General features: G+C 48.9%; 1 protein-coding gene across 1 annotated transcript; it reads left to right on the top strand.

Moving 5' to 3' along the window:
• The first annotated feature begins 820 nt into the window (after positions 1-820).
• On the top strand, positions 821-27270 carry EPDR1 (ependymin related 1). Its single transcript, XM_041723511.1, has 3 exons — positions 821-1306; positions 24574-24782; positions 25822-27270. Exons 1-3 carry the CDS (start codon positions 1047-1049, stop codon positions 26019-26021), a joined length of 669 nt encoding a protein of 222 aa, XP_041579445.1. The 5' UTR covers positions 821-1046; the 3' UTR covers positions 26022-27270.
• The last annotated feature ends 308 nt before the right edge of the window (positions 27271-27578 follow it).

Here is a 27578-nt window from a genome sequence, read left to right as displayed (position 1 = left end):
GCTCCCTGCCCAATCTCTGCACTCACACCTCAGGGAGCTTCCTAAGGCTTCTGCCTCATGGTGCCCCTCCCTGGTTTTCAAGACCCCGCTTGATCAGGCTCAAAATTACTCTCCTTAAACCCCAGCACTACACCCATTTTCCCTTGTCCCCATGTCCTTTATGTGGGAATGTTCCCTCCTGCTTTCATCTGTTCACGTCCTCATTCTTGAAACACAGATCAACTGTAAAGATACCATAAATTTGGAAAGCAAGTGTCTTTTTTTAAAAGTTGCTTCTTTTTTTTTTTTGATTCCATATGGTACATCCTAATATTACGAAATATTCCATATGGTACATCCTAATATTATGAAACATAAACCCAATAAACTTTGTTCTTGATGCTAAACTCCCAGACTCACACGCGCCTGGAGTTGTGGTGTTGTCAGGTGATGGATGAGGGTGGAAGTGTCACTGCAAGTGTGGCCTCAGGGCTCCGTCCCTGGGTCCTCCGCCCAAGGACAAAAGGGCTAATCCTCTGGTCCTCCGGGCTCTGTTGGAAGAGCAGGGGCTTGGACACGGTCATGGTGGATGACCAAGACCCTTTCCTTCTACTCTGGGGGAAGAAGGTGTCAGTGTCGGCAAGGGGGGGCAGCTCTGCGGGGCCCAGCCAGCGGGAGCATTGCCTTCCCGACCTCTCCTGGTAGGTGGTGACCCGCCGCACACTTCACACTTGGGTCAGTCCCTGTTCCTTCTCGCCATCCTGCTCCGCACCCCGCCCCCCTTGAAGACGCGGTGCCCTTCAGGATGCTAGTGGCCCCACTGCCACTGCATTTCCTGTTGGCAGCAGAGAGCAAGCGAAAACCAGGCGCAGCGGGCAGCGGCCCTGCAGCGGCAGCTCCCGCCGGTGGCCGCGCCTCCCAGGCCCGGGCCGAGGCTCCCCTCCCGCACCTCGGCACCTCGCACGGGGCCCAACCGCCTCGGCGACCGCGGCCGGCGGGGGGGTCACCGCGGGTCACCGCACTCGGCCGCGGTCGCGGGGCCCGGGGGCGGCGGGCGCTGCGCGGCGATGGCGGGGCGCGCTCGGCTGGGCGCGGCCCGGGGGGCCCTGCGCGCCTGGCTGCTGGGCGGCCTCTGGGTCTGCGCGCTGGGCGGCCTCGGCGCCCCGGGGACCCCGCGGCCGTGCCGGGCGCCGCAGCAGTGGGAGGGCCGCCAGGTTGTGTTCCGGCAGAGCAGCGGCCGCAACAGCCGCGCCCTGCTGTCCTACGACGGCCTCAACCGGCGCGTGCGGGTGCTGGACGAGCGGAAGGCGCTGATCCCCTGCAGGAGGTGCGCGGGCCGCGGGGCGCCGAGGTCGGGGGGGGGCGAGGTCGCGGGGCGCCGAGGTCGGGGGGGGGCGCGAGGTCGCGGGTGGGGGGGATCCCAGGTCGCGGGGGGCCGAGGTCGTGGGGGGAGCCCCAGGTCGCGGGGGGCCGAGGTCGCGGCGGGCGGGGGCGGCGGGGCGGGCGGCCGAGGTCGCGGGGGGAGCCCCAGGTCGCGGGAGGCCGAGGTCGCGGGGGGGGGGGGGCGAGGTCGCGGGGGGGAGCCCTAGGTCGCAGGGGGCCGAGGTCGCGGGTGGGGGGGAGCCCAGGTCGCGGGGGGCCGAGGTCGCGGGGGGAGCCCTAGGTCGCGGGGGGCCGAGGTCGCGGCGGGGGAGGCGGGGCGGGGGGCCGAGGTCGCGGGGGTGGAGCCCTAGGTCGCGGGGGGCCCGAGGTCCGGGGGGCGAGGTCGCGGGGGGGGGGGCGAGGTCACAGGGAGGAGCCCAAGGTCGCGGGGGACCCGAGGTCCGGGGGTGGGGCCGAGGTGGCGGGGAGGGAGGCGGGGCCCGCGGGGTCGGGCGGGGTCCGGGCGGGGCGGGGCGCTGGGGGCGGCAGGGCGGGGCGGCCGCGGGGTCGCGCACCGGGTCCGCCCGCTCCGCCGGGTCCGCCCGCTCCGCCCGCCCGGGGCTGCGGCGAGGGCCCCGCTCCTGGAGCCCCGCAGCCTGGGCGCGCCCCCAGGGCCCCTCCGGCCAGGAGCCGTCGCGACCGAGGCACGCAGAACCGATATATTTTAAGAATTACAAGAATAGGACGGCACCGCAGGGGGTGTGGGGGCCACGGAGAATACCGCTCACAAACCCCTCACCCCGCTACAACCATTGAAATCGCGGTTTACTCCCTGAAAAGCTTCCAAGCAGGCTGCCCTACTGTGATCACAAAAGTTACCCTCTCTCCGTACGCCCCTCTTAGGCTTGGGGAGCTCCGCCGGTGTTCACGACCGCTTGTCCCATGATTGACCTTTCCACAGCTGCTGTGACCAGGGGAGTCCTCTTTCTGAGGCCTGATTTCTATTTTGGGGTCACCACCTGTCAATTCCACTGGCTTTCCTGTGGAATTCCTGCGTGTGCTCCTCTGGGGGTTATGCTGGCCTCTCTGTGTGGCATTTGGGCGATGAGGAGGTGCCCCGTGATGTCCAGGGTTAAGGCTCTGAGCTGTAAGATCAGGGGCAGATCTCCTTGTCCTGTCACCTAAAGCTTTTGTTGAAGTGTGAGGCGTCTTGGAGAAAGTGCTGGAGGGACAGAACCTTTCAGTGCAGTGTATTAGAGGATGGACGCTCATGCGTTTGGAAAGGTAAACCTCGAGTGCTGAGGAGCGGGAGCTGGAGCAGCCAAGTCATCGTGGGGGCCTGGGAGGATCTCCCGGGCCTCAAAGGACATAGTAACAATAGCAAACAACAACAACCCGTGTTTGAGCACTTAGGATACCCTGGGCCTAGTGCTGAGGGCTTTCTGCACATTACAGGGAAGCCTCACAACAGTGTGACAGGGGACATTATAGGATCTCTGTTAGAGACAGGGAATCTGAGGTCCGGGGAGATTCGGCACTTTTTTCCAGGCCACACAGCCCGGACGTGAGGAAGCCAGGTGGCATCTGACCCCTGTGCTATTACCATGCTCTCATGCATTCATTCATCACGCATTTTTTTTCATGGCAGGCGCTTTGTATAAATAGAGTGGGTCCTGGGCCTCAGGGAGGTAGGGGTCTGTGGGTGGAGTCACAGGAAGGAGAATTCTCACCCGGTGAGATGAAGGGTGTGCTGAGTGTGACGAGCACTTCAGATGGGCAGGTAACCCAGGCTTCCTGGAGGAGCTGAAACGTGGGTGAGACCCAAAGCCTTGCACCAGTGACCAGGGGAGGAAGCCAGCTGCCGAGGGGTGCGGGTCTGTTCCAGGACATCCTGGAGCAAACAGGGTGGGGACCAGCCACTGTTAGGGCTACAGCACAGAGGACGTACGTGCAAAGGTTGGCATCTGCTGAAGGATTTCCCTGCAGTTGGAAGGTCATGATTGGGCTGTGGAGCGGGCAGTGGGTGTACGGTTGCGAATAAAGGAGAGCAAGAGGGGAAGGGAACACGTGATCTGGGACACTTGAGCAAGGTCTAGGGGAAGGGTGGGGAGTGGCCATGGTGATGGTGAGAAGCGGACCTGGAAGGGAAGTGTTGAAGAGGTTTATTGACAGTGGAGGTGAGAGGAGGGAAGAGTCAAGGGGAGGCCCTCATTTTTGGCTTCTGATGGCATGATAGAGATGGTGACACTGTTCACTGAGGTAGGGTTGGCTTTGTGCACTTCTTTTTTATGTATGTATGTATGTATTTATTATATTTATTTTTAAGGATTTTATTTATTTATTCATGAGAAACACAGAGAGAGGCAGAGACGCAGGCAGAGGGAGAAGCAGGCTCCCTGCGGGGAGCCCGATGTGGGACTCAATCCCAGGACCCTGGGATCACCTCCTGAGCCAAAGGCAGATGCTCAATCGCTGAGCCACCAAGGTGTCCCCCCCACTTATTTTTTTTAAAGATTTTATTTATTTATTCATGAGAGACACAGACAGAGAGGCAGAAACACAGGCCGAAGGAGAAGCAGGGTCCCTGTGGGGACCCCGGGATCACCCCCTGAGCCGGAGGCAGACACTCACCCACTGAGCCACCCGGGTGTCCTGGCTTCGTGCACTCCCGATCGATGACACATTGCTAACGTTTACGTGCCGCGACGCGAAGGCTGGCGCAGTGGTGGCGTATTGAACAATCGTGCGGCACACGGGCTGGAATGGCCCAGAGCGCCCTGCCGAAGCAGAGGAGCGTAGCCAGGAGGAAGGTAAGGGTCGATCCCCCCAGAGGTCAGGTCTTCACAATGTAAGAGATCACCTGTTAGAGTTGGACAAATCTGGGTCTGAGCGCAGAATCCTAGTGTGGGCCTTTGGGAGAAGGGCTACAGCTTTCTGAGCCTCAGTTTCCCTGTTTACAAAACGAGTATATAATAGCATCTAATGTACTGGATTGTGGTGGGGACTGGCGGAGTCTGAGTGCGGACAGCACGGGGTGCGTGTCTGACACCGAGAACGTGCTCAGTACCCAGCTGCCGTGGCCACCGTGGCCACCACCATGGTCACCATCCTGGCGCATTTCCCACAGCCCCGAGCCTCGCTGCCAGCCTGTGGGCCCAGAAACGTGGTCCAGCAGGGCACTCGAGGGCCCTTCCCCCCGGAGCTGCCTGCGGGGCTGCAGGCTCAGCAGCGAGCACGCCTGTTTCAGTGGGCGCCGTGGCTGGCACGGAGGCCCGGATTCTCAGGTCCACAAGACTAGATCATTCTCTCCCTGTCGGCAGAACCACGTGGGGAGCCAAATTATAATCAGGAGGTTGTGAGCAAAGAGTTGGAGCAAAATCACTGACTCTAATGCTTGCTTGCTCGAGGCCAGGCTGCATGCTCAGTGCTGAGCTTTCCATCGTGAGTAAGACAGGCCAGCCCAGGGGAATGGGGCTGAGAGGCAGCGATGCGCTCATTTCCCCCAGACAGATGCCTTGTCACTGGTTCCGTGCTCCCCATCTGTGCTCCCCCAGCCCTGCTGGTCCAGACTCCCTCCACTCTGCCTGGAGGCGCCGTGAGTCCTGTTCCGGCTCTTAGCAACCCTTCTTCGTCGAGGAGTCCACGATCAATTACTATGGTCTTTATATGTGTGCATTAGGTCTTCAGCAGGGTCACGGCCAAATTTTGCTGGCCTAGACGGTTTTTTGTCCCCATGTGGTGATTTCTCATTTCTTTGTCCTGACCCATCAAGTGTTGATTTCACAGCTCAGATTTTCGAAGGCAGTTTTATTCCCCTCCTTCCCGGTTTCTTGGCAAGGTTCTGCCTCCAGTCCCATCTCTCTGGCCCTAACTCAGAGGTAGAAAAGAATGTTTAGCGCATAAGTGCATTTTTTAAGCTCTTTAAATGTAGATTTGCTGGCACAGACTCAGAAGCTTTTTCAGGTATTAACAGGTCTGGCCAAGAAACCAGATGTTATTTGCAGAAAATATGGATGGGTTGTCTCTTCATATTTATTAGTAAGTTGAGAAGTAAGTTTTAGAATTGGATCAACTTCTTAAGATTTTTATTTTGCATCCAGATTGTTATGGAAAATCCCACTGATAGTTACTGTGGAATGACTAGGACTTTCCAGGCTCTCTTTTCCCTGAGATGATGGAAAAGATTAAACAACTTTACAAGCTTCAGATAAGGCAGCCTTAGCAGAGAATGGGGAATATTAGTAATTGATACTATTTTGTTTTCTGGTTCCAACCATCTTTCCTGACTCTTTGACCAAACTCACAAGTATTACATTTGGAAGACCGAGGAAAAGCGAGAAGATTATTTTCATGTTTCCGCGAACATGTTGAACTTTGTGGGAGAGGTGATGCCGAATGAACTTGGTTAGGCCACCGGTAGGCTTACTGCTCCCACTTACAAAATGGTGGCTTGGGGGTTGGAATTAATGGCTCTAATGACCCAGAGTGAGCAGAGAGGCATCAGGAGAATATGCATGGGGACGTTAGGGATGATATCTTAGAAGACTGATCCCACATGAGTGGGGATCTTTGGGAGGTAGAAGGTAAAAAGAGAAAATAGGTCTTGAATGGCGTGGCAAGTGGATTCTCCTTCAAATTCTGATCAGTTCATGTCTGTCTCTGTTTTCCTTGGGCATTCTATTTCTTGGAGAACAGAATATCATTTCTCTTCTGTATTTTTAGAGAAGGCCACCGGGTGTAGTGGAGAGAGCACGGACATCCACTGAGAGAGTCATGGGACGTCAGACATGGCTTCTAGTCCTGGCTTCGCCACGGCAAGATCCTCACTTCTCAGGATATCAGTTTTTCATCTTTGAATTTAATTTTAATGACCAACAGTGTTTACACTAACTAGCATTTAGGATAGGTCTTCTTCCTTAAAGATGAAATGATGCCAAGGAAGCACTAACTGTGCTTTTATTATATCAGACAGATTCCTGTTTCTTCTATGATGTAATGCACGTAATATGGATTTCTGCATTTTTCTTCTCAGTGTGTGTCTTCGTGTTGATAGAAATCAAAATGCTTTCTCTTCCTTCTTCTTTTCACCTACACTTGTGCTCATGGGGAGAGATAAGAGGGTCCCCCCTTACGTGCTTTGGCTGCAGGCTCAGAAGGCTCCCCCCCGTGTGGTGGCCCTGAGTGTTCCAGGGCATGAACAGCACTGCTTACCCATGCTCTCCCAGTGTGTCTGCTGTGGAAGATTAATTCCAAGGGCTGTTATCACACTAGGTAACTTCAACAATCGTTGTGTTTGAACAACAGGATAAGGCCGTTTTCCCCTCCAAACACAGCATTTTATTTTACTTTGAGACTATCTCATCCTTGCAGACAGTTAAGTACAGGCCCCCCCCCCGGCCCCCCCACCAGATCATTTGAGAGAGTTGCCAACTTGATAGCCCCACAACCCCGGAGACGTCTGCGTGCATTTCCTGCAAACAGGGCTATGCTCCGGCGTGACTGCAGTGTGGCCATAAAAATTGGGAAATTAACAGGATTCATTTCTACCATCTGAAATGTGGGTCTCATTCAAGTTCTGCCACTTGTTCATTTATGTGCTTTAGAGCAAAAGGACCCAGTTTATATTCAAGCATTGCATTTTGGTGTCCGGTCTTTTCCAGAGGGTTTTTTTTTTTTTTTTTTTCTGGCTGGAACATTCCCTCAGTCTTTCTTGCATTTTGATACTTTTGAAGATTACAAAGCACTTATTTAGTGGAATGCTCCTTGATTTGGGTTTGTTTCATGTCTCATTGCGATGAGCTTCTAGTTTTTCACCTGTGGTAGGAATACCACGGACATAGTCTGTTGTTCTTACTGCATTGTGATGTTCACGCGGATCCCCTGATGGAGGGATGGCAGGCTGCAAGTTTCTCCAGTGTGAGGTGACACTTTTTAACTTTGTAATCAATAAGTATTTTGTAGGGAGGTTTTGTTTTTTGTTTTTTGTTTTTTTTTTTTTGTTTCTTTTTTCCTTAGAGAAAAAAAGAGGGAGAGAGAGAGAGGAGCAGCAGAGGGAGAGGGGGAGAGAGAAACTTAAGCAGGTTCCACGCCCAGGGCGGAGCTGGACACAGGGCTTAATCTCATGACCCTGAGATCATGACCTGAGCCAATATACAGAGTCAGATGCTCAGCTGATGGAGCCACCCAGGCACCTCCGTAGGGAGATATTTTAAAACCACGTACACATCCCATTTTTCACGAAACTGAATTTATTCATTTATTTATATCAGCAAGGACTCAAGGATTCTCACTGGATTGCATTTGTTCTCATTGTTTTGATATTCACATTATCCCAGATCTGGCCAGTGGGAACCTCTTTATGTTGGCTTTATGTTCTTTAAAGATGTATCTCTTATTCTTTGAGCACTTCTTTGCTTTTTGCCTCAATAAAATGTCCCAAAATCATCTGTACTTTCTCTGCTAGAGTGTTGGAATGAGCCATTCTCAACTAGAAGCTCTGGTTCCTTTTACTGGAGAATATTTAGAAGCTAAGATCTCTGCTCTAGTTGTGCTCATAGCTAGTAGATGGCGTTGCTCCCAGATCCTTTCAATGGACAAAGCAAGGGTATGACATAGGTTTGAAGACACATGGTCACTTACTCATAACATATACATACAAATTTATGTGTACGTACATTGCTAATCAATATATATATTTAAACCAGAACCTCCGATTCCATTCCTCTACCTCATGGTTCATTTTTGTAGTTCCCTTCTCAGAGAAAATTAGCTCTCGTTATTCAGTTGCAGCAGGTAACCAATTGTGCACTGCTCTGATGCCCCCTCCCTACATGAGTGGGCCCCCTCACCTGGACTTCGGCTCCACACCCTAGGCCAGGCCATGCAGATGCCTACCTTGCTTGGCCCTACCTAGGGATTTTAGATTACACTGTTGAACGAGAGGAAAGGGAAGATGAGCTTCTGTTTTTTTTGTGTGTGTGTGTGTGTATATTTGTCTTCTTTTGGATTTCTCAGGGTTATATCATTGTAAATCCTCAGACTGCATCTATGTGGCCGGGGGAGGTAAATTAGTATGAATTGCTCAACAAATCGACCCATCTATTGATTTTTAAAGATTTTATTTACTTATTTGAGAGAGAAAGAGACAGAGCATGCGCGGGGGCAGGGGAGGGCAGAGGGAGAGGGAGAAGCAGATTCCCTGTTGAGCAGGGAGCCCACTGGGGGTGGGGTGGGGGGGAGTGGGGCTTGATCCCAGGATCCCAAGTTCATGACCTGAGCAAAAGGTAGATGCTTAAGGGACTGAGCCACCGAAGTGCCCCTCCAGAAATTAAGTAAATCACAACCCTGTTTTGCGTGGATCGGGCTTCCATTTTAAGAAATCACGACTTTCAGAATTTCAGGCGAATGACTCTTTTTGCCTTGACTCCCTCTTGATCTCTCTGATGGCTAGAGCCAGCATTTTCTTTTATTATTAGCTCAGGAAGTCTGGCTGCTTGGGGCCTTTTGATCCTCAAAAATGAACATGCTGATTTGCAAAATTGAGTTTTTCTTCAAGAAAGAGATTTTCTTGGAAGCCTGTAAAGTTTGCTTTGAGTCTTAATTCGGTGGGTCTGTTGACCCTGGACTTCAGAGCGTTGATGCTGGGATGCCGAGGAGAAGCAGGCAGTGAGGAGCGTCAGTGCCAAGGAAGACAAGGCCACGGAGTATCAGGACTGCTGGGGTGTAAGACTAACTCATAACTAAAAGCCAGAGGTGGTCGCCAAACTGCTCTGAAAACATCTTTACTCCTCTCTGTCAACCTCGAGCTCTTTCTTCCTGATTCTGTCCTCGAAGATGGCGGTCAGGGGCAGGGTGCCCAAAGATCTGAAAATATTCCACCAATTAGTGGTTTGTTTTTCCTGGAATAAATGCGATAGTGTTATATTTCCCCAATTCCAGTAAAAATCTTCTATTTTCCCCTTCATAATTTCTTTTATTTTACCCATCTTCAAAGAAAAAAATTCCTCTCTTGATCCCACCAGCCGGAATGCCATTCTTCCCTTCTATTTAAAGCAAATCTCAAGCTCAGTCCAGTTTCTGACCCTCATGCTCCCTCGAACCCCCTCCAATCAAACGTTGAGCGTCACAGCTCTGCTGAGCGGACTCTGCTCACGTTCCTGACCCAGTGACCCTCTATCTCCTTGTTCTGTGGGGCTCGTTTCCCCCATCTCGGTGTCTTCATGGGGTCTTTGGGACACCACATTCTTCTGATGTCCGTCCTTCCACCTCATTTCCCTTCCTTCTCAGCTCCCTTTGCCCTTCCTCCTCCTCCTCCTCATGCTGCTAATGGTAGAATGTGCCGGGGCTTGGCTTGCCACCCCTTTACTGTTCTGTCTACACCCCTGTCCTGGTGCCCTCAGCTCAGTCATGTCTCCAGATGGCATCTGTGCTTGGAGGACTCTGCACTCCTATGTCCAAACGCTGAGTTGAGCTCTTCCTTTGGATCTCTGGTTGTCCTCTCAGACTCCGCTTACCCCAAACTAATGCCTCCCCTGCAAACCAACAAATATTATTCATCATGCAGGTTTCTGAGGTTCAGCTAATAGCAGCTCCAGTTGCTCAGGATCAGCTCTTAGAGTCATACTTGAGTTGTCCCACTTGCCACAAGTAGTCCCTAAGCGGATCCTGTCAACTCCAATTTTGATAGAGACTCAGAGTCTGACCACACGTTCACTGTCATGTTGGAGGCCCAATCCCTCATCATTCTTGCCAGGGCTTTTTGCATGAGCCTCCTAACGGGTCGTCCTCCTTCTATCCCTGCTCACTTTCGTCTGTTGTCAACGTAGCAGCTTGAATGATTTGCTAGAAATACTGTGTCACGTCGCTCATCCGCTTAAAACCCTCCAGTGCCTTTCTGTCCGTCAGAGGGAGGGTCCTTACAAGGGCCTGGCCACCCTAGGGTCCCTTAGGATCTGCTGCCCACCCCCTCCATATCCTGTCTCCGATCACGCAGAGGCCCCTCACTTCCAGCTCCCTCCAGCCTCCGGCTCAGCAAGCTTCCCCCATTGCTGGCACTTGGGTTTTTGTTTCCTGTGCACAGAACACTTTTCCCCTAAAAAGCTGCATGGCCTCCTCCCAAATTAGGCTGTCTCTCCTCCCAACATTCTCATACATCCCACCTCACCACCTTACGTCAACATACTTACCACTATCTGACGTACTATTTAGTGCTTTTTAAACCCGGTCCCTCATCTCCTCTGCTTTCCCTTGCCCAAAGCAAGACTCCACCATTAGGAATTTTTATCTGGTTGTTGCTGTTCCCTCCAGCAACACGAATTAGATTTATTTTTTGAATAACTGAATGAGGGAATGAGTAATAATGGTGACATCTTATTCATTGTAGAAGGATCCCAAAATACAGGTGTGCAAAGAGAAAGAAGGTAAAAATTATCCATAATTGCTCAACCATATTGGTTACTCTTAATGTCTTCTGAATAGCCGAGATTATTTTTTTGAAAGACTTATTTATTTGAGAGAAAGAGGTGGAGAGGGGCTGAGGGGCAGGGAGAGGGACAAGCAGACTCCCTGCTGAGTGCAGAGCCTGATGCAGGGCTTGATCCCACAACCCTGAGATTATGACCTGAGCTGAAACCAAGAGTCAGGTATTCAACCCCTGCACCACCCAGGCGCCCCATCCTAGGTGGTCCTGAGATTCCCAGCACGCATACTGAAGCTCATACTGGTTCACGTTGGGCTTTTTTTTCCCCCTTAACACTACACTCTGCAAGCTCATCCACACTGACTAGCCCACTTCTATCATCTTCAAAGTCAAAGCCATCTTCAGAGGGCTTCTCCTCATTCATGTCTCAGCTCATTGTCTCCTCAGAGGGACCTCCTGCGACTCCCCACCATCCACTCCCCAACACACCTCAGTCTGTTTTCCTTAGGACATGATCCCTGGGTGACATTGTCTGGTCGGTTCATTTTTCTGGTGTTGATTGTCTGTCTCTCCTCCTTGAGGGAAGGAACGTTATCAGTTTGTTTTATCACCAAAACCCCAGCACCTAGAAGAGCTTGGTACATAATATGACTCAGTAAATGTGTGTCGAGTGAATAAATTCCATTTTCATGGCTTTTGGACTACTAGCATTGTCCCTGTTCATGGTGGAAAATCTGAATGACACAGAAAAGCAACTTAGGGTCAGGATCTCTCATCATCCTGCTGTATGGGACTAAGAATCCTGAAGTATACGCTTCTGGATTTCTTTTTCCCGTACTAGTGTATGTAATTTAATTTATTTTTTTAAAAAAGATTTTATTTATTTACTTATTCATGAGAGACACAAAGGGGGAGGCAGAGACATAGGCAGAGGGAGAAGCAGGCTCCCTACGGGGACTCGATGGGGGATGCGGGACTCGATCCCGGGACCCCAGGATCACGACCTGAGCCAAAGGCAGACCTTAATCACTGAACTACCCAGGTGCCCCCTATGTATGTAATTTTAAAATTACAATGGAAAACTGCTCTGCATTTTTTTTTTCTTAACAAAATATTGTGCACCTTTCTCAGGCTACTAAGTAGCCATTAGCAAAGCCATTTCTAGGGACTGTGTGGTAATCCAGCCAATGGGTAGAACCTAGCTTCTGTGAGCGGTGCCTTGTTCTGGGATAGTCCTGTTTCTTTCTCCTCTATTTCCCACGAGTCTAGACTCCTACACACATCACCTTGGATTTGTGCGCAATTGGATGTGTACCACTTTTTAAATATATTTTGTATACATGCCTAGATAAGAAAGTGATAGAAAAGGGATTTGCACATTCTTAAGGTGTGACACCTTTGCCCTTTGGGAAGGTTTCTCCAACTGACAGACATTTCAGCCTGCAGACTGTGATTGTTCCTGCTGCCCGCGTCATGGCGATATGGAGTCTGATTATTTTTGGTGATTTTTTTTCTTTTTTTTTTTTTTTAATTTATTTTTGGTGATTTCTAATATGATAAAGAAAACGGAAAGGCAAAATGACACGTCTCCAGTGATGTCACACCCCCTTGTGATTCTCACTCTGTTGTCACTATCTTTAATTCTCCACAGGGGAAAAAAAAAATACTCCACAGGGAAGGCCCCTATGGGCTGTTGGTTTAGCAAAGATACTCCATCATGTTCAGTGAATATTTTTGGACACTTGACGGGATGAGCACTGGGTGTTATTCTGTATGTTGGTAAACTGAACACCAATAAAAATTAATTTATTAAAAAAAAGAATTTCTTCTAATGATGGATATTAAACTTCAGCAACCTAGTGATTTATACTAATGGATTGCTTTATGTTAAACCACTTTGCACTCTTAAATAAATTCTAATTTATTATGATATCTTTTGATAGTCTGGTTTGGCTCACTGACATTTTATTTTTAAGATTTGTTTTTAATCAATAGCTGCAGTGGAGCTTATCCTTTAGTTTTTATTTTTCTGCTTTCTATATTTTAAAGTAGAAAAAGTTTTGTGAAATTATAAAAGAATTGGCAAGCTTCTTCCAGCCTTGAGGTTGGAAGAAAATTAATTCCTGAAGCTATTTGGACCTAACTCCTTTTGAAGAAGGAACATTGTAAGAATTTTTTTTTCCTTCTGGTTATCGATCAACTTAACTTTCTGCTTCATTCTGTGTTAGTTTTGATTATTTATATTTTCCTAGAAAAGCTCCCATTTCATCAAGATTATATTATCATCATCATCAGTTTGTATGTGATCTTCTCTGAACTCTGAAACTCCTTCACTTTATCTACATACATCTTTTTTTTTCTTCTCAATTTTCTTTTTCTGCATGATTATGTTTTTAACAATCAACTCGTGGATTTAAGGTATGGCTTTATGGTTTATTAAGTATTTATATTCTACACCGTGTATCTGCTTTGTTAAGAACAATTGCTGACATCACATGGCACTGCCTACCTAAATTTTGAAAAGTTTTTAGGCAGGCTTGTAGTGGAGCCCCCCTAAGAAGGCATACCACGACCTCCAGAAATGGATCCCCAGGTTCCTTTCATCCCCACGCTACTCCCCCTGCTCTTCCCTCATCAAACAGTATCTTCAATGTTTCTCTGGATCCTCAGTCCCAATTTTAGAGAATATCTCCCAATATGGGCATTGCAAGTTTCCCAAGTACCAATGGTTTCCTTGAGAAGCAGTGCCTGTGTGAAGAATCAGACCCCCAGCAGGGTGCCTCCATGGCCCTCAGATCCTCCCAAGAATGGAGAACTCATGGACAGATGGCACCTAAACAGAAGGCAGCTGCCCCTGGATGAAAAGGCTGTGATGCTCCTTCATGGAAGGCTGCTTTTCTTGTGCTAAAGTTAGATTGACTGGGAAAGTTCCAGAGTGTGAGTTGTGCCAATGAGTGGGAGCTGTCAGCCTGCCCTAAAAGGCGCACCAAAGTAACCCCTCGGAGCTCCCCCAATGTCTTAGTCTTTTGAGTCTGTTGTAACAAATACCAGAGACTGGGTAGCTGATAAGCAACAGAAGTTCACTGTTCAGTTCTGGAAGCTGGAAGTCTGACATCAGGGTGCCAGCATGGTTGTGTAAGGGCCCTCTTCTGGTCATAGACTTCTCATTGTGTCTTCACATGGGGGAAGGGGCCAGCTAGCTGTCTGGGGCCTCTTGTATCAGGGCACGAATCCGATTCGTGAAGGCTCCACCCTCATGACCTAATCACCTCCCAAAGACCTCACTTGTAACGCCATCACCTTGGGCGTTAAGTTTTCAACATATGAATTTGATAGGGTTGGGGGAGGGACACTGACCCTCAGATCGTAGCACCCGGAGAAACATCTCAGGAATCACCAAGGAAGATGCTGTCAGATGGGAAGATGGTGGCCCAGGGCCAAAAGGCACATCAGTTCTTGGGCTGACATAGCATTATCATATTATCACATCCTGAGTGATAGCTTAGGAGGAATGTATGAGGCACCACGAACCACCAGACTAGTTGGTGTGGCGTCCAGCTTCAGCCATGATGGATGCAAGGCCTTCTGAGGTTGCTTGAAAATACTTGCAGGGAGGACTGTGGTGAGCCGGATCATCTGCCCTGATTCCAGAGCCTCTGAAGCACCACCCCCTGCCCTGTGCCCCCCACCCCACATACTCACCAAGTCCCTTACTGAGGTACGTCTTCTATTCTCTAGAACTATAAGTCTTCCTTCCCAGAATGTGTCATCAAGAAGCTGATGATCCATGATGTCAAGTTGGGAAAGGCAGACATGCCTCTGAGGAAGACGCCCAGGGGCCACCATGGAGCTATCTGAGTTGATTGAAGTCAAGAGGGAGCTGTACCTCCTTAGGAATCCCAGGGACCACTCTTGGCAGAGGGCCCTGGGAGAAGCGAGGAGGCAGTGGCAGCAAATGTAGGGAAAGCACAAGAGGATGGAGCTCTTATTCCAGAAGGAACAGGGCAGTGGAGAATTTTACCAGCTTGCCTTCTGGGGAGCAGAGGGGCTGGGAAGAGAATTTGTTTCAGATTTAATATGTACCTAATACCTAAATGTCATGTCAAGTGCTGTGTTCTGATGTGGTTTATGTGTTTCCTCTGGTTGTGGGAACCCTCTCTCGCCTGAATCGAATGCTCTCCCTGTCCCCTTTGTCGCACACTCTATTTTGGACAGTGCCCCCCGCCCCCCACCAGCTCCAGGTATTGGGTGGCTTGCCCTTGGGACCCCTCTCCTCCCGAGAGCCTCCCTCGTGATGTGTCAGTTTATCCTAAGGAGTAAGGGGATGAAGCTTGGGAATCCACTTTTCCGTCACCGCAACACGACTTCTGCAAAGGACAAGTATTCATTTAGGTCCCACTTGGTAGGTTGAAAAGAATTTCAAGTGTTTGGATGGTTCTAGTGCTCCTTCTTTCACCGCGCTGAGCCTCCATGAGGTCAACTTCTTCACTTGTTAAACACAGAGGGATTTTTTATTGTGTGAGTGTTTGTAACCAACTTCTAAGTAGTGTTGCCGCAAAAAGAAACATAAATTATTTTACTCCTTTCATTATTCACTGCAGGAGCTTTAATGCTGATTTGCTTATCCATCTGAATATTTTGATTAATGTTTCAGCCAGCTGGAACAATCGATTTTCTTCAGAGAGGATACTGTGCAGCAGGAAACTTCCAGAGATTGTGAATGCCGGAGAACATCCACCCGTTGCTGTTTTGCATAAAGCTAATTTTGAGGTGTACACAAGTCACTGGGTAATACTAGTGTTTGGTGCTCATGGCACTTAGAGCTCTAGAAGAGAAGTCTGAGACCAAACTAATTTCGGGTTAGTTCTAATAAATGTCTTTCTGCCCTAGGTTTTGCAGGTTGCTTCTGCATCCTGGAACATTATTAACATCTCCAGGTTACATCTGGCTTTGCGGAGATGCCATCGGCTGTTTCTGGAGGCTTGATGCCCTGTCTTCTCTCTTTGTTCCTTGTTGAATATCTCTCTGCTTACATGTCTGGGTTCTCTTACCTCTGCTCCCCCAGATTTCTTATCTTCCCGTTAGCCCTTTTGTCACTTTCTACTTTTTTTTTCTCCTCAGGTTCTGGAATCATACCTTTTAATTCACTTCTTCTGTTTTGGGTTGGTTGGTTTGTTTCCAAGAGCCACAGCATCCTGTACCACCTCCACTGCATTTTCTATTTTGAGGACCATATTTTTCACGAGAGAGCTTTCTCTGTGGTCACCCATTATTCTTTGTTTCTTAAATTCAGTATGATGCCGAATCCCAGTGAAAGTAAAAAATAAGATTTACCTTGTACAGTCATTAACGGTTAGCTGCAAGGGTGTCTGTGTTTATATTTACACACGGTGGCAACTGATGTTTCTCCTGAGAAGTGCAGTATTGGCCGTGTGAACCTGACTCCCCTTGTACCTTCCAACCTTCTTTTTTTTTTTAAGATTTTATTTATTTATTCATTAGAGACACAGAGACAGGCAGAGACACAGGCAGAGGGAGAAGCAGGCTCCATGCAGGGAGCCCGATGCGGGATTCGATCCCAGGACTCCAGGATCACACCCTAAGCTGAAGGCAGATGCTCAACCACTGAGCCACCCAGGCATCCCAACCTTCCAACCTCCTTAATAACCACTGTGTACCATGGCAACGCGGGTATCCTGGCACTAATGAGGCTCTTCCTTCTAATGGTGAGAAAGAGACAGCCTGAACTATTGCTCATGAGACATTTGTTTTATTATCTTCCATCAGATGAAAGAGTATATGGCTACACGTTGCCAGTAGTCATCCTGAAACATTTTTGGAAAAAAAGAAATCTCTTCAGTTTCTTGAGCAGCCTTTTCTTCTTTTGAACTCTAATCCAAGTGGTTGGAGGCTCATCACCTTACAGCTCCTTAAATTGCACACATAATTATTCTTCGATTTCACTTTTCCTAGGGCTGCATTCTCAAGCAGCTTAATTTCCCTTTTGTTATATGTGGTTGGTATCAGCCTACACAATGAGTTTGTGTCTGACCCAACAATTTTGAAATAGTGTTCTCCTTTTATGTCTCATAATTACTGTAGGGTGTAACTCAATCTTGGTATACGCCAGAATGGCAAGTGGCTGCCGCTCAATTCTTCCTGCTAAGAGTCAGAGGGCTGGCATGCATTACTAATCTATTATATTGCATATTAGACAAATCCAAAGGTTGTCCAGTTTCTCCCATAAAAGCCAAAGGCCTTTTGTAATCACAATATAATATTTGCCCACTCCCTTTTCTGCAATTTAAGATATCTTGGATGGCCTAGCAGTTATCTTACCCCTGTGGAAGGAGGGGAAGGACAACAGTGTTAGTGACTTAGAACGAGTCTGGTAGGAGATCAGACCTTGAGTCCATTATTTGCTACTTAGTTATGCTCCGAGCCTCATATTTTCACATCTGTTAAAAAAAAAAAAAAAAAAAAAAAAAGCTAATACAGTGTCAGCCAACTGAATTTGCCAGTCTGTTACCTCTGCCTTAGACTGTTTTTTTTTTTTTCTTTTTTCTTTTTTCTTTTTTCCTCCCCTTGACTACTCTGATTCAAGACAGAAAAACAGTTGCCTCTTGGCTATCCAGGCAGTAGCTGTTCAAGTTTCTCTGCGCCTAGCCAGGCTACCTTGTGGGTTCAGGCATTAGCCAAATCCGTGGGCCCTGCTCACTCTGGAACAAAAGGCTCTCAGAGAGCCGTTTAAAAGCATTTGATAGATCATAAGTATAGAGCAGTGGATTTCACTTATTTTATCTAGGGTGCTTTCAACTGTACGTGTCAGGAAATCTGACTAACAGAGGCTTAAAACTATAAGGCTGTGTGTAGTTTGCTTCCAAATTCTGGTGATGCATGTTCCTAGGTCTGTCTCAACAATATCTCCAAGGCTCCTGCCATTCTCAGAGAAAGTTGGCTCATGGTTGCAAGACGGCATGCTGACGTGTTGCTCCATGGCTCCAAGGTGGCTATCCTCTTCCCACCCTTACGTCCAAAGACAGGAAATGAAGGAACGTAGAGCAGGACAGGGACTCTGCCTTTTGGAGAGAAGAGAAATCTCTGGCGGGAAGTGGGGGGTGTCTCTTCCTCCAATAGACTTCCTTTTCGATCTCCAAGGTCAGAACCAACTATACCCCTAGCTCCAAGGGACACTGAGGAAGTGAGTAGATGAGAATACTTTCTCAGCCACTGCATTGAGAGGCAGGCCAGAGACAAAGGGTGAGATGCTCCGGGCCTGCTAGAGAAGGGTCCACCGTAGCACTCAGACTGTTCTCTCCTTCATCCTCAATCTGCCTGGATGCACTAGCCCTTCTTCATCACACAGCCGAGCACGTCTTATGTGCACAGGTGAAACCAGCAGCTTCCTTGTCAAATGTTAACTGGTGATGGTAAACGTAAGCACTGGCAGGCTTCCTACAAAGCCACAATCCCTGCATTTGTATAACAATTATGTGTCTGCTGTGTCAAATCATCTTCGTAATAATGCTTTGAGCTTCAAAATTTTGGTCTCTCTTTACATATGAGAAATAGGAGATTAAAGTTATGGTCACACAGCTCACCAGTCGTAGACTGGGAACCTCGATTTCTTGACCTGAGCTTTTTTACAGTGCTGTTGATGCTGTCTGTAAGCTTTATCCTAAAGTAGGAAAACTAGACCGAAAGATTTTCTCCTGCCTTACTATAGTTGGGTAAACGTTTAGTACCTTTCTAAAGGAAGGAAATGAATGAAGCTCTACATCCAGTTAAAAATTCTTTTGTTTCTGGGGCACCTGGGTGGCTCAGTCAGGTAGGCATCTGACTCTTGATTTTGATTCAGGTCATGATCTCAGGGTCATGGGATTGAGCCCCGTGTTGGTCTCTGCACTCAGCGTGGAGTCGGCTTGAGATTCTCTCTCTCCCTCTTCCTTCACCCCTCCCTTCCTCCTCTCTCTAAAAAATAATATCCTAGTGTTCCCTTTGGGCAACAGTAGTATCTTGTAAAATATAAAAGAGGAATTTCCTTTGATCCAACAATTCCAGTTTATAAACTTTTCATAGCGTTGTAAACACAGAAAGGCAAAAGGGTTTATCTTCAATTTATATTCAGCTTTGTTAATATTAACAAATTGTGAAAATAATCTAAGTAGCCACCGAAGCAAAGCGTGGTGTGTGTGTATGCATGTATGTGTGTATCTTTACACACACAAGGTGTATATATGATGTATGTATATATATGATATATGATGTGCATATATATCTCACATCTCAAACACTAACAGGGCCATGTCAAAGCCACAAATACCAGCAGTATGGAGTTCCCACTGATGGAACATGGGACAATCTGTGCATTAAATGGCGTAATGACTTTAATTGTCATATACCGAATATATAAAAATTCTTGAGCTGAGGGTGATGACTGATAGATAAGTAGATGGATGTCATTTGTTATACCACTGGTACTATTATCCCAATCTCCAGTGAAATAATTGATTCAGGAAATGGTTTTACCCAGAACCATTAGGTGACAGTTACTAACAGGCTCTTCCCAGCATCACTAAGTATTCCTGACCAATTATCTGCTAACTGTAAAGGAAACGCCTTCATGATGGAGACATGTGGAGGAACCACATAACCGGGTGATCAAAGTTAGTAGCGTTAATAGTGCAACGGGACATCGTCTGTCTTCTGCTGTGATGCACCATGCCTTTATGAATTTCTTTCCAAAAGTCTTTAATCAAATCATGTCAAGCCTTTAGAATTCAGATCTAGTTTGGAGGAATGACAGGAGCTAGAAGAACAAAATTAAATGAGGAAACTGACAAAACTCTAGAATGGGGAATTTGTGCAGACCTGGAGTCTTCGGGGGAGTCAAGGCCATGATAAAAATTAAAAACGATAGGAGTAGTGTTCCAGATTTTTAAAACAGAAGAGACGTAACAACCCACTGTAATGTTTGAAATATGATTGGATTCTGGTTATAAAAGAACTTTAAAATATATATTTGGGGAACAATTGAATATGGACCAAATATTAGCTGGCATTAGGGAGTGAATTTTAATTTCCTAGGTGTGATAATGGTAGTGGCAGGGGGAGGCACAAAGTCCTTGTTTTTAGTAAATATAGAATATAGATAAAGCAAACATAGCAAAATGTCACAATTATTGAATCTAAGTGGTAGATACAGAGGTGATCATTCAACTCTTCTGCATTTTAAAAACATTTCATTGTAAATTAGGAAAAACTGATGTTATAAATCTGTATTTTTTGACCTGGAAGGAAATCACAGACAAATTGTTGAATTTAAAACATAGGTTAGGGCATCTGGGTGGCTTAGTTGGTTAAGTGTCTGCCTTCGTCTCAGGTCATGATCCCAGGCTCCTGGAATTGAGCCCTGAGTTGGGAAGCCCTGCTCAGCAGGGAGTCTGCTTCTCCCTCTGCCTCTGGCCTTTCCCCATGCCTATGTTTTGTCTCTCCCTCAAATAAACAAACAAAATCTTAAAAAAGTAAAACATAGGGTAAAAAACATCATATTTACTCATTTTTATGAATGTGTCCAGTACGCATAATGACAAATCAGTAGGGTATTTGCACAACATGTTCTAGCAGCGTTATCCATAATAGCCAGAAAGTGGAAACAACCCAGGGTCTGTACACAGATGAACAGATAAGCAGAATGTGGTCTATACATTCAGTGGAATATTAGCCTTACAAAGGCAGGGAATTCTGACGTGTGCTGCAGCACGGAAGAACCTGGAGGACGTCATGCTGAGTGAGATAAGCTGGTCATGAAAGGGCAACTACTGGGACACCTGGGCGGCTCAGTGGTTGGGCGCCTGCCTTTGGCTCAGGGCATGATCCCAGGGTCCCGGGATCGAGTCCTGCCTTGGGCTCCCTGCACGGAGCCTGCTTCTCCCTCTGCCTGTGTCTCTGCCTCTCTCTCTCTGTCTCTCATGAATAAATAAATACAATCTTAAAAAAACAAAAAACAAAAAACCCCAAGAGGACAACTACTCTATGATTCCACTTAGATGAGGTACCTGGAGCGGTCAAGTTCATAGGGATAGAAGTAGAATGCTGCTTGCCAGGAGCTGGCGGTGGGGGAGAAATGAGGAGTCAGTTAATGGGCCTAGAGTTTCAGTTTTGCAAAATGAAAAGAATTCTGGAGATCGGTTGCACAATAATACAATACAAATGCACTTAGCACTTTTGAACTATATATTTAAACATGGTTAAGATGATAAAGCTTGCGTTATGTGTACTTTACCACAGTTGAAAGAAATTTAAACAAAAAGATCAATCTGTGTTTAGACACAGATGCACAGAGCTGTTATTTCTATATGTTTGAGTTTCTGGGTAATTTTTACTTCATTTTCCATTTCTGTACTGTTTGGATTTTTTTTTTTTTTTTTACTTTGAACATGAATTGATTTTACATAGCCCAGAAGATATAAAACTTCTGCAGGTTTTCAGTGTTTTGGTAGAGCCTGAATTTTAAGGAAATTGGATTTTTGGGAAACCAGGGACATGGTCAGGGCAGCCTGAGAATTTTGTCAAAAGCAACCGGGACCCTTGGTCCCACAGGGAGGGGGCAAGAGGGCCGGATGGGGCAAGGCTTCTGCAGGCAGCACGGCGGGAAGCTCAGCCTGCTGACCCGCTTGGGGCCGGGGGTTCGCAGGCTCCTGCTGACCGCGGCCTGCCCCGCTGCGTTGCCCTCCAGGCCGGGCCCAGCACCTCACCTTGCACCCCGGGGTGTGGTTAGTGGCTCCGGTCCTCCCAGCTTCCTCGGCTGCAGCGCCAGGCCTTGATCTTGCTGCCGGATCGGGTTTCTGTTGGAGGCGTCGCGGCCCTTCCCGCCGCATCGCAGGCAGATGATTCATTTCGACCCTGGCTGAGCTCTGCGCTTCCACCTCGGGGCTCCGTCGGGCTCCAGCCTGTGTCCCCTTGGCCATGGAGGACCTTCGTCCTCGCTGTGACTGACGCTCGCAGCCAGGCCCGGGGTATATGCAGCTGCAGCAGCGGCCCGAAAGCTGCTTTTCGGAAACTTCGAGTCGAGCCCTCCGTCCTCGCCTTCAGATCCATTCGGGAGTTTGAGGAAAGCAAACAATCGTCCGGTCGTCTTTGGTTTCCCACCAGGTTACTGTTTTCTCTTGCACCCGAGGCCCTGTCACCATAAGCCCAGTTTCAGGTTATGGCCTCGTGTTCAAGAGTGAAATATCGTGAAAATGGGCAAGTACAGCGAAGGCTGCAGCGAACACCTGCGCTCCGGCCACCCAGCAGGAGTAAAGGGTGACGTTGGTGAGGACGCTTGCAAGGCCAGCATCCTCGTCTTGATGAGACTGTCCCTCTGGGTGCGGGCAGAGGCGGCCTCAGGGCAGCAGCCAGGTGACCCTCCCCGTGCCCCGCTGGTGGCCGGCCGCCCCCCCCCCCCCCCCCCCCCCCGCCACGGATCGCTGGGCCCGCGTGTCTCTGCCAGGACAGCTGTGCTGGCAGCTGGCCTCCGGGCCCGGGCGGGGCGGCGGCGGCCTCGGCTGTGTTAGAGACCAGTCCTGGTGATGATGAGTCACGCAAAAAGTTCCAGGCGGGAGAGGAAACTTCATTACAAGGAAGGCAACCTCGTGGCTCTGCAGGGGGATCTGCGGACACCGGGCCTCGGAAAGGAAGGGCATCCCGCAAATGCCCGCTGTTGGCCTCCCAGCACGTTCTTCCTCGTGCTCAGGTCGCATGTTGCAAACAGCCTCCCACAGCCTGTGGTTTGCATAGGACATGTCCAGACCTGTGAGGAGACTGCCTCGAGGTCCCCGCTTGGCAACTCCACATGCTCATGGGACAGAATCAATCTGATTGTGTCACCCTGGGTCGCATGCCCACCTCGGGTCCAGTAAGGCCTGCGAGGGTGGCCCGCTCCTGGATGGCCAGGATGGCTGCCCGGCTCCCACTGCTGTGACCCGTGGATTCGGGAGGCTGAGGGCTGTTCTCGGGAAGGAAGCCCCCCCGCCCCATGGTGCATATCTCCTGCGGTTGGAGAAGCACACCACTGGAGGTTCTGCAAGAATGACGAATGCCCGTCTAGGCCAGACACTTGGGACTTGGGAGGCTGCAGGCGGCCAGTGCTGATGGTGAGGAGAGTCGAGAAGAGAGCCACCCCGAGGGCACACAGTGCAGATGTTTTGTGGGACCTGCTGTCACCGAAAGGATCGGGGAACAGGATTAATGTACAGAGTCCCGTATTGATGGATGAATGGACAGTCCTCTGAAGTCGATAGTAGTGTGTCTGTACTCCTATGTGATGTGCCAGGAACTGCACTGGGCAAGGGCCGCGGGGACAGGCCAACCCCGGCTCCTGCAGAGGGCTCACAGTAGAAGAGGTGGCTCCACTCTCCTGTGAGCACTATCGCAGCAAACGAACTCTTCCTTTTCCTCCTGCAATTGCTCCCACTTCTAAAAGGAGAGAGTTTTACCCTCATAAGCCATTTTTATTTCCTAGAATGAAGCAGGATAGATATATCTAAAGATATAAAATGAGGTCATGTTTATGTTTTCACACTGGCTTGTAACCCTAGTGGTGGTGCTATTATGACCATGTAGGCAGTGATCATTTATAAGTTTTTCTTTTCTTTTTTTTAAAAAAGATGTTATTTATTTATTCATGAGAGACACACAGAGAGAGAGAGAGAGAGGCAGAGACACAGGCAGAGGGAGGAGCAGGCTTCCCGTGGGGAGCCTGATGCAGGACTCCGTCCCCAGACCCCAGGATCACACCCTGAGCCCAAAGCAGATGCTCAGCCACTGAGCCACCCAGGTGTCCCTGAAGGTTTGTCTGAAGAAAAGTCTTTTTAAGCTTCAACCTGGAATGGCAGACATTTGCCCTGGAGGCAAGTGGAGGATGTGGGGTGCAGTGAGTCTCACCTGGTGGCTATCTTAGTTTGCTCAGGAAAAGCACCCTCCCACCCCAGGTGTTGGGAATTTCACTGTGTGAGGTCAGGGTCGCAGCTTCACTCTGCTGGGCCAGCCGCAGTGACCTGAGGTTTGGACTGACAGTCAAACACACAGAAGTCCAACTTGCTCACCCAAGATTGCTTAGCTTTGAGATCCACACAGGACTGGGGACAACTCAGTGTTCAGCATCATGGGGGGAGGGTGTTTGCAGACTCCCCGCCCAGCCTGGGAATACCTTTGGCTTGCTCCACACATGGGATGTACTCAGGAGACATGAGGCCAAGAGCATGTGGACAAACTACATGGGAAACCAGTCGCTCTGGGGTCCCCTCACTTTTGTTTGCTCATCTCAGCCTCCTCCAGTTAATGGGAGGGGGGCCCTCATTCTCATATAGCTGTGGGGCTCAGGTGTGTGGTCTGACCTCAGCAGTTTCTTGATGTGCTCCATTCAGTGTACCCCAATGATTCGTGATTTAGTGCTGCAAGGAGAGCTCAACCAAGCCAAGGGGCAAATCCTCCTAGGTCCCTGTGGCTAAAAGGTCACACACCAGCCATTGACCCAGGGCCGTGTCTTTCTCATGTTTGTAGCCAAAGCACAGGATCTGGCATATAGTAGGTACTCAGTTATTCAATATTCAATTTTGAACTCTGAATTTTTAATTATTTCGTGTTTAGGTCGTCAATGTGTCTAGTGCTCATAAATAAGTAAATGATTGCCTAGCAAGCAAAACTATTTTTTCCAGCTTGTTCCATTCTAAGAGTAATTTATATCGAAGGCCTTTGGGCTGTATGCTGATAAAAGACATGATGATTGTAACCTGAAGTCCTGATCCACTCTCTTTATATCTGTCTTTCAGATTATTTGAATATATTTTGCTCTATAAGGATGGAGTGATGTTTCAGATTGAACAAGCCACCAAGCAGTGCTCCAAGATCACCCTGACGGACCCCTGGGACCCTCTAGACATTCCTCAGAATTCCACGTTTGAGGACCAGTACTCCATAGGGGGGCCCCAGGAGCAGATCACGGTCCAAGAATGGTCCGACAGAAAGTCAGCTAGATCATGTAAGGCTTCATAAAATAGCCAAGTGCTACATCTCAGGAAGCATGATGGGAAAAGAGTTTAAGTCCATCAAGGAAGGTAGTTAGGGCAATGCATAAGCTTAATTAGATTGTTTGGCATCCCCTGCACCTACTTGGAAGTCCCCACGTGTACTCGGCTAGTTGTTTAGCTCCAGGATCTAAGCATCATATTTGAATGTGGGAAATAGTGCAAACCCGTGTAAAAACTGTTCCCCCAAAGTTAGCATAAAATTATCATATGACCTAGCAGTTCTGCGTACAGGTATATATCCAAGAGAATTTAGAGCAAGGATTCAAAAAGATATTTGTGCACCCATGTTCATAACAGCACTAATCATAACAGCTAGATGCTAGAAACAGCCCAAGCGTTCATCGGCTGGTAAATGAATACCCACAATGTGGTGTAAACAAACAATGGAATATTATTCAGCCACGGATAATATAGGATGAACCTTGAGGATGTTATGCTGAGTGAAATAAGCCAGTCACTAAAGGACAAATACTCTGTAATTCCACTTATCTGAGGTCCCTAGCGTAGTCCCGTTCATAGAGACAGAAAATGGATGGGGGCTGGGGGGGCGGGCAGGCAGGGGAATGGGGAGTTCGTGTCAGAGGGCACAGAATTTCCACTGAGGAAGATGACCAAGTTCTGGAGACGGATGGTGGCGATGGTTTCAGAACAACATGAACGTACTTAATGCTGCCGAACCTTACTTTATTTTTTATTTTTAAAGATTTTATTTATTTATTCATGAGAGACACACAGAGAGAGGCAGAAACACAGGCAGAGGGAGAAACAGGCTCCATGCAGGGAGCCCGAAGTGGGCCTCGATCCTGGCACTCTGGGATCGCGCCCTGGGCCGAAGGCAGACGCTCAACCACTGAGCCACCCAGGTGCCCCTGAAACATACTTTAAAATAGTGAAAAGGGTGAATTTTATGTATATTTTACCCCCAGGATAAAAGTACAGGTATTTTGCCCACCTTCTATGTTAAAAAGTCAACTTCCCTTCCTCTTGCAGACGAAACCTGGATTGGCATTTACACGGTCAAGGATTGTTACCCCGTCCAGGAAACCTTCACCAGAAATTACAGTGTGCTGCTGTCCACGCGGTTCTTCGACATCCAGCTGGGCATTAAAGACCCCTCCGTGTTCACCCCGCCCAGCACCTGCCAGACGGCCCAGCCGGAGCCGATGAGCGAGAACTGCTCCTGGCAGTAGGCCCGTGGGCGCCCCCACGGGGTTCGGGGCTTTCGAGAAGTGACCACCTTGGCTCAAGGATCGTGATGGGAGGAAGATAAACCGTGATCCGGGGTTCTTTGTATGTATGATCCTGACTACTCAAGCGATGTTGACGAAGGGGATGGACAGCGGTGGGAATGCGCCTGGAAGAGACGGCTGACCCGGGGATGCGCTGTCTGCGCTGGCAGGTGGATCTGGAGCGGGGGCACACGTGAGCTGGGGGGGGCAGGGGGGAGGGTTTCATTACCCGCGTTGCTGAGAATTGCTGCATTGCTGCCACGTAGTGATAATAAAATGCAGGACGATTTTGGTCCCGTTTTATGATAAATTTTTGAGTTCTCTGCAGACAGTGGCCTCTTTCTTGCCTGCATCAGGGTGGCGGCCGCTCCCCCTGCCCTGCTTCCTGCTCCCTTGACCCCTGACCAAGCGATTCCTTAAAAACCCCTTCCAGACTTAAGAGCTTTGTGGCATGACCCGATTGATAAAAATCTGGGGAGGAGATGAAAGGCTCTAACACAAAGTGATTACACAAGAGGGTTTGAAAATCCTCACGTGTGTATCTGGGTAAGCGTGGGCCACGTGTGCTTCCTTTTGTCTACGCAAGAGTATTGATGGATGTGCCGAATCCTCCTCTATTTGTCAGGAGACCTGGAAAGACAGCTAGTGTTCTAAAAACAGCGTTGACCTGGGGGGCAGGGGACTGATGTCTTCAGAATCCGGCCTGCAATGCCTTTGTACTTGAACTCCTCCCAGTAACTACATGCACTCTGCTTGCCCTCGTGGGGTTCCTCGCGGGGGCCCTGTTTCCGCAGCCTCTTTGCGCCACTTCTGCTCATCCTTCCCGGGTCAGCTCACGCTTGACCTTCAGAGAGCTGCTGCCGGCCGGGTTGGGTGCACCCTGTAGCTTCTCGCCTGCTTCCTGGGCAGCATCGCCCACCAGCCTGGCTGTGAGCTCCTTGATACGGGTCACCACGTTCTGTCTACTTTTTCTCTGCCCAGCACCAAGTAAGTGCCTGGCACGCGGTCAGTGCCCTAAGCATGTGTAGAGTGGAGAATGCCAGCCTGTCTGGTCACTGGATTCCTCATCTGTTCAAGGGTTGGGTTCGCTGACCTCTTGGGAATAAAATGTATTATTTTGGGTTCTTCTCCTACTGTGTTTCATCTGGCTATGACGCTGAAAACAATCTGTATTACTCCCAGTTTATTTCAATAAACAAGTTTAATTGCATTTCTAAGTGTTCTTTGATACGTTCACTTTTGTCCCATAGGTGAGTTATCTTGGTAATTCGGGCGTTACAACTCCTCTCTGATGAATAAAGTGCTTCGGGTGATCTAAGCCATATTCATTATCCCTCTCTCAAGGGCTTGCTCTTCTTTTTTTTTTTAAGGGCTTGCTCTTCTGTGTTCAAAGTCCAGTTGCCTGGGGCCGAAAGCCTCTGAGGTGTTCTTGGTCCATTTTTCTCCATCAGTCCTCATAAGCGATCAATGTCCTGAGTCCGGCAGAGTGGCCCCTGTCCGTCCCCTCAGCCACCATCC

The sequence above is a fragment of the Vulpes lagopus genome, chromosome 11 (genome assembly GCF_018345385.1).
Source record: "Vulpes lagopus strain Blue_001 chromosome 11, ASM1834538v1, whole genome shotgun sequence".
Classification (NCBI taxonomy): Eukaryota; Metazoa; Chordata; class Mammalia; order Carnivora; family Canidae; genus Vulpes; species Vulpes lagopus.
Note: the sequence above shows the minus strand (reverse complement) of the source record. Positions and strands in the feature narration are given on the sequence as shown.

Bases quoted from the DNA above. Each gene is read 5' to 3' on its own strand.
- EPDR1 (XM_041723511.1), top strand. From the start codon at position 1,047: ATGGCGGGGCGCGCTCGGCTGGGCGCGGCCCGGGGGGCCCTGCGCGCC. The intron at 1,307-24,573 runs GTGCGCGGGCCG...TCTGTCTTTCAG, and splicing joins GCGCTGATCCCCTGCAGGAG to ATTATTTGAATATATTTTGC. The intron at 24,783-25,821 runs GTAAGGCTTCAT...TTCCTCTTGCAG, and splicing joins CAGAAAGTCAGCTAGATCAT to ACGAAACCTGGATTGGCATT.